Source organism: Physeter macrocephalus, chromosome 12 (assembly GCF_002837175.3).
Source record: "Physeter macrocephalus isolate SW-GA chromosome 12, ASM283717v5, whole genome shotgun sequence".
Lineage (NCBI taxonomy): Eukaryota > Metazoa > Chordata > Mammalia > Artiodactyla > Physeteridae > Physeter > Physeter macrocephalus.
In genome coordinates, this window is record NC_041225.1 from 25645155 (window position 1) to 25651821 (window position 6667).

General features: G+C 51.8%; 1 protein-coding gene across 1 annotated transcript; it reads right to left on the bottom strand.

Moving 5' to 3' along the window:
- Nucleotides 1–1547: 1547 nt before the first annotated feature.
- On the bottom strand, nucleotides 1548–6237 carry ALKAL2 (ALK and LTK ligand 2). The gene is made up of 4 exons (XM_024118549.1): nucleotides 5979–6237; nucleotides 4539–4592; nucleotides 4373–4453; nucleotides 1548–1612 (listed from the first exon to the last, which is right to left on the bottom strand). The coding sequence occupies exons 1-4, from the start codon at nucleotides 6235–6237 to the stop codon at nucleotides 1548–1550; spliced, it is 459 nt and encodes a 152-aa protein (XP_023974317.1).
- Between the last annotated feature and the right edge of the window lie 430 nt (nucleotides 6238–6667).

Here is a 6667-nt window from a genome sequence, read left to right on the forward strand (position 1 = left end):
CCAGAGTGATGTGGGTCTCCGTGTTGTGTTGGGAAAGCCCTGGTGTGCCCGTCCTGAGACGGTGCAGAGGTAGACCCACGCTCGGGAGCAGTTCCACGGAAGCGTAGGCTCCTGGGTACCATTACTCTCAACTTTTCGCTCCGGGGAGCTGTCTCTGCAGGAGAGCAGTCTTTGGGGAACCCCTGTGGGGAAGCAGGGGGTTAGCTCACAGGCACAGAGACGGGAAGCCTGTGGCCTGAGCGGTTCTTCCGGTGGATGTGGACGCTGGGCATCTGGTCTCCCTACTTGTAAGTAGATGGCAGTTGTTTTCCAAGGATTGCCTGGTTCATCTTTGGAAATATAGTGATGCTTTAACTATAAAGATAATGCTTAATAAAAACAACATTCTCATCTCCCCGGGCAGGTACTTTGGGAGACTTACAAGAATCCATTCATTGCTTTAAAAATAAGAAGTTTTCTGTTTGCCACGTGGGCAGTGGAAGAGAAACTGGACAGCATTCAGATGAGAAGCGAAGGTGGAGGAATTTCTCAGCTTTGGCATTAAAAACTGTGCTTTCACTTCCCCCACATAGGAAGTGTTATACAAGTTGCAGTGAGCTTGTGGAAAATGTGGGATGATACCCTCCACTAACCACTTGTTTCACTGAACCCCCATTTGCTAGTGGGACTTCTGATGGGAAGAAGCAGCGCTAAGGACGCAGCTCAGGGCGGCAGCCACTGCCCGGCTGACCCCGCGCATCTGCGCAGACGTTGTTCAGCGCAGCCTTCGCCACAGTGAGCACCCCTCCTCCACTTACAGGAGATGAAGGGACAGCCATCTGACTGCAAGGCAGACCCAGCATCTGGCCGTGCCTAGCGCACAAGACACACAGCTAGTGTCCAGTTGTGAAGTTATAGTTTGTGGCTGAAGTCGATGGCATTTGTCTCAGGAAAATAAAACCTTTCAGCCCATCCCTTGACTCTTGCTGACAGCTAGTGTTATGTGTTACATGTCAGCCCTCAAGAGGCCAAGGTAAAAAGTTTAGCTCATAGACTCTATGTGTATTTACATTTTTACCATCAGAGGCTTTGAAAAAATAACTTCGATAGAAACATTTAAAGAGGATACCTATTCTTAGCTATTCTTTATAAGTGTATTGGTATAATGATAGAATTCAATGCAAACATTTGCCAGATATGTCGCTAAAATTTGCATGGATATGGTTAGTCATATACTCATTTATGAATGTTTGAATGAAAGCCTAGAAGTGGGTGGGCAGATACGCACCATGTCACGCACTGAAGTCAGTAGCCAGTGGGCTGTGTGCAGGTTCACGTGAGCTCGGCCAGCGTGTCCTCCTGCGACCAGCTCTCAGTGGCTGCCTGGGGTGCTGTGTGTTTACTGCTGGCCAGTATCTAGAGCTATTTTGAGTGTTCAGTCAACCTTACTGAGAGTAAGGCTACTTTCCCCAAAGAATGACTGTCTCTAAACACCCATGAATTTTTCATGTCCCAAAGGCATCCAGTCTTTGGTGTGTGGGCCACAGCGACTGGGCCGTCAGCTTACCTTATCCCTCCATGCACATCGGACTGACAGCCAGCCGAGTAAGAAGCCGGGCGCATCTCTTATAGTCTACAAGGGAAATAAATCACAGACCCTCGTCAGCTACCTCAACAACTTCAATGAATAGCCTTCATTTTAAACAAGCATAGCAACTGCTAAAGCCATTCATTCCTTTAAATATTCTGAATTCCGTGGAAACAATACATAGACTGTCATCTGCAATCGTGGCTCGAAGTTGTTGATTTAATAATTTATGGTGCCTCGGGGCCTTTAGCATCACGTGACAGAAGTTAAATGATGTAACTGGGAGGCTGTGGGAAGTGGGGATGCAGAGTCTCCCACGCGGCTGCTCTCTGCCTGTTTTCTTCTCGCAGTAGCTGCTGGGCTCATTAAAACAGCTTTCGTTTTGCTTCCTAGAGTACGGTCTTCCCGTGCCCGGTGTTACTTAACTTTTAGGTCACGTGCAGGCCGAGTCCCCTCTTGAGTTAATCATAACACAAAGCCTTCCGCACAGAGATTCTAAAGACAGTGGGTCAACAGCCAAGTACCAGAGCAAAAAAACCTGGCTGGACAATGGAGGGAAGCAAGAGCCGATTTCTGAGCGCAGACTGGTTTTCCTAGGTATCTCGCATGGTTTCCTATTGCATTGGTCTCATGGGTGCTGCCTCAGAGGACACAGCAATCACGCCCACGAAGGGATTCCTCCATATGAAGTTCACTTCTCAAGAGTCACAAAATCCTACTTAAAGATGGAAGAATTCATACTCTTAGCTGAAATTCTGAGTGAATGAGTAAACGGACAGCAATAAATCCGCACAGCATGTTTGTCAGGCAAGCACCTAAGTCTTCTAAAAGCACTCCCGCTAAATATCTAGAGGACGTAATAGTTTGGGCTCAAAGGAAACAGTTATCTGACAGCAGGAAGCAGGGTCTTCAGGGTTCCTGGCTTTTCTGCCCTTCTTCAGATGCGCCATGTTTTTTAGGATGTGGTCTTCCTAAAGAGAACCACATGTGGAAGCAGCGGACTGTAGGGGCTCAAAGGAGATAACTGGCATTGGCCACACACCCTGAGATCCTGAGGGCACCCACGACCCCGCTGGGCCACATGTCCTCCACCCTGATGTCCACCTGGGGTCCCCTTCAGGCGCAGACTTTGCTCAGCAGGTGTGGTGGACTCAAAAGCCCTGCTCTTCCCAGGAGCTCAACCCAGGCAGGACCACACCTTGAGTGAGGAGGCCTGTGGTTCCTTCCGTCTAACCGGCCAGGATTCTGGGAACTGCCATATGCAGTCTTGAGCAGCACAGAAGTGGCCAGGTTGGCTCTGCAGCTCTTTATGGGCTGAGAGAGGTGGGACCCACACAAGCAGCCACTTGTCCAGGGCACAGATCTGCTTCCAGGCCCGGGGGCACTTCTGACCGGTCCTGGTCCCACCGCCTCACCTTACGGGTGACAAGGAGCTTGGTGGCGGCCCACTCAGCCAAGGAGGCAGCAATGTGGGTGGCGCCTGCGGCGTCTGCCATGGGGCACACGCGGCCTAAGTGCCTTGTCTGTCTCCTTGCCCGTGAATGAAAGGATTCAAGCAATGACCCTAAGGGTCACTTTCAAATTTAGAATCTGTGATCCTATTATTGTAAAACAAGATTTAATATAAAAATATATGCACATTGAAACAAAATGAGAAGGTCCTCTGACCCCTAGAAGCAGGGTAGTAATTCTCAACCAGAAGGTGATTCCGTTTCAGAGGAAGGAAAGAGGGAGGTGAGGTGTCCCAGGTCCACGTGGCCTGGATGAGGGGGTGAGACGAGCATGGCGCTTCTGGGACACGGGTGCCACCCGCTGGCTTGCGCCACCGTCCCTGTGATAGCTTTGGCCGCGACCACCTCAGCTCCCTCCTGAAGGTGCTCCCTGCCTTCCTGCCGTGTTTGGGGGCGTGCGAGACAAGGAGCCCCAGAAAGTGATGCTGCCGCCTGCACAGAGCAGCTTCCCCTTCGTGGAAAGGGGCTTATTGTCTTGAGCAGCACAGGCAGGTCCGGTCTGCTGCCCCTTGGGACGGTCCTGAAAGCAGCTCCCAAGATACCTGGCTTTTTTGTACAACTGCCCTCCTGTGAGCCTTAAATGGAAGGAATGCTGTGGTCGCTACACACACACAAATTGGTGTAGGGCTCTAGCAGATGTCACTGTGGCTAATAAGCTACTTGTCATCATTGTATGTTTTGTGAAGAGCACAGAAACCACTTTGGGGGAACGAAGTACACTTCGCTGTGGGCAAACCAGAAGGTTACAGCTGAGAGCCAGACAGAAAAGCGCGCCCGCATTTCTGAATTAGTGACGAAGCCACGCAGAAGAGCAGGATTTTGAAATAGCGGTAAAATTCCTGGGTGATGGGGTTATAATTACTGGTGGAAACAAAAAGTCTCTGGCCAGGGCAGTGGGGATGGCCCAGGGCCAACCATAGTTACCTTACACCCTGCAGTAGTCATTTTAGCAACTCATTTGAAACATTTGTTCCACCGTCAGAGTTGAGTGGGTACAAGGACAGGCATCAGACCAGAATTCGAGAACGTGCACGGAAGAGCCCGGCCCCTTCCAAGAGCCGATTCATTCCAATGACCGTACACCACGTTCCGTTTGGCACTAAGCTGCCGCCGCCTGTGGTTACCTTCTTAGGTGGTCTACTCACCCCAGCCCCTGCCTGTAGAGTCAACAGGGAGTAAATATTAGCAAACCTGGGTTACAGAAGGCAGGGGCCTGTTCACCTAGGTGGAGGGGCCTGAAGTCTCGTCTACACTGTACTGGCATTTCTAAAGCGAGTTGGATGCGGTCACTTACAGGTGGGGATGGTGCAGTCTCGGGTGTTGTGGTAAAGTCTGTGGAAGTGTTTGCTGCACTTTGGGCTGAAATAAAGAGGACCTGGAACGTGGAAGAAGAAACAGATTGTGAGGGCTGCGGGATGCCAGGAGCTGGGGAGCGGCGAAGTCACGCGTGGAAAGCTTACCCGTAAGATGTTTCAGAAACTTGTCTTTCATCCTTAGATCTCGAGGAACAATTTCTGTTTGAGGGAAAGTAAGTTAATTAATTATTAAATTGCCTGAAAGAAGCATGTTTTCATGTGATCCGAAGTGAATGTTTAAAGTTAACTGGAAAGTCTGCCCTGAACACAGCAGCCCCGTGATTGCAGTACATGACAATGTGAAGACGAGTGATAGGGCACGTTTTCCTCAAATCATATTGACTGCTCTCCAAGCTCCGGTATTAATGCCCAGTCTCCACCACTAGGATAGAGGCAGGGACTGTAAAGTTATAGGAAAAGAAAGGGGTGTGTGTGTGTGTGTGTGTGTGTGTGACAGTTATCTTCCAGTGAATAAATCACTCGTAGACACTTTCATCTCGAAGAGCTTGGGAATCAAATTCAACAACCTCTCAAAGTTCTAGGAGGAAAACCTGATCTCATACTTCAAGCAAAAAATTTGCTATAGGTATATATTCTTCTAGGTATATATTTAGAAAAAGGGTTAGTTGCTGTCAAAACCACTTGTTATGAAGGCTGGTGTGAATGCATGGAAACAGACATGAACCTGGTTGGATGAGATAAAGGTACAATTCCCAGGGAAAGACTGTACGGGCACAGCGCCTAGTTAGTGTTGGTAACTAACCTGACTGACATTCTTTCTGATTTCAGCCTTGTTTTTGCTTTTTTTTTTTTTACAGTCATCTGGATTCATTTTCACTCACCTGTTCTGCACTAGTAATGCGATGGCACATGGTCACACTACCACCGGTTCTCCTCATCTGAAGAGGGAACATTTCCATAAGAATCCTACTCGCAAGGTTTAGACGTCTCCTGAATGTCAGTCTTCATTTACAACTAACTTTAGTCAGTCTATATAAAATTGACCTGATCGTATTTGACCTAATTGTGTCATGAAAGCATTAAAAGCTTGCATGCTTTCCTTGGTAATTTCCCAAGGGGCAGCCACTCTGCGAAGGCTCTGCCATGGGGGGGGGGGGGCGGGGAATGGGAATTTCTGTCTCAGTTGAAACTGCTTTGCTGAAAATATTTCCATTTCCAAAATAACAGATGCCAGTTCTACGCTGAAATTACTGACCTAGGTAACAACTCACACGTCTTAGAAGCGGATGAGGGGTAGTTACGTTATCTGCCAGGTATCACTCAGCCAGGTATCACTCATGGAATTCCTATTTCCTTCTCTAAAACAAATATTTCTCAGGTTTTTTTAACAGTCAAAATGTATTTGTATTTTAAAAATACGTATGTGTTCTCAAAGACAATTCTATTTCCAAGCAAGTACTAGTTCTCCTAGAGTCTCCTGAGACAGGACAGGCGGACACGCCGTCCACGCCGCACGCACACACCCGAGCGGCCTTGGGAGGCGGTCCACTCCGTCCACACAGCCACGCGGCCGGGGACACTCACCCACTCTCTGCTCCTCCGGGTACGCCCCGTAGTCCGACACCTCCCTGCGGCCCAGGGTGTAGTCCTGCCGGCCCCAGAGCTGCAGCCTCTTGGACTCCCCCGAGTGGTACTTCCTGAGCTCCTGGACGATCTCCACGATGAGCTGCAGCAGCGTCCGCCTGTCCGCGGCCTCCCGGGTCTCCGCGACCCCCCGGCCGGGCCCCGCCGCCGCCAGCACGAGCAGCAGCCCCAGGAGGAGGGGCCGCCCGGGTCCGCGCATCCTGCTCTCGGCCAGGCTGGGCGGATCCGACGCGCTCCCGGCGCTCGGCTCGCTGCAGGGACAGGGGTGCGGGGAGACCCGGACAGCCAGTCGGCGGGGGGAGCGGGGGGGGGGCGGGAGAGGCCACTCCCCTCGGCCGCGCGCCCCGGCCCTGCGGACCCAGAGGACGCCCGCCGACCCAGGGGAGGGAGGCCGCGCGCCGTCCCGGGCCTGGAGGGCGGGCGGCCGGGCCGCGGTCTCCACGAGGGCTCGCCCTCCCCGAGGGCCCACGCGCTGATGCCGAGAGCAAAGCCTGGGGTGCGCCCGCGTCCCGCCCTCGCCGCCGGCCGCCGAACTTTCCTGGAAATGGCGCAGCGGCCGGCGCCCCGCGGCTCGGCGCGTCGCCACAACTTTCCGTCCCCTGGACGCCGAGCGGGGCGGCGGCGGCCGC

Excerpts from the sequence above, each read along its gene's own strand:
- ALKAL2 (XM_024118549.1), bottom strand. The coding sequence starts at position 6,237 with ATGCGCGGACCCGGGCGGCCCCTCCTCCTGGGGCTGCTGCTCGTGCTG. Across the intron at positions 4,593-5,978 it reads CCCGGAGGAGCAGAGAGTGG|AAATTGTTCCTCGAGATCTA; the intron begins GTGAGTGTCCCC and ends TCCCTCAAACAG. Across the intron at positions 1,613-4,372 it reads AGACTGCACCATCCCCACCT|ACTATAAGAGATGCGCCCGG; the intron begins GTAAGTGACCGC and ends TTTCCCTTGTAG.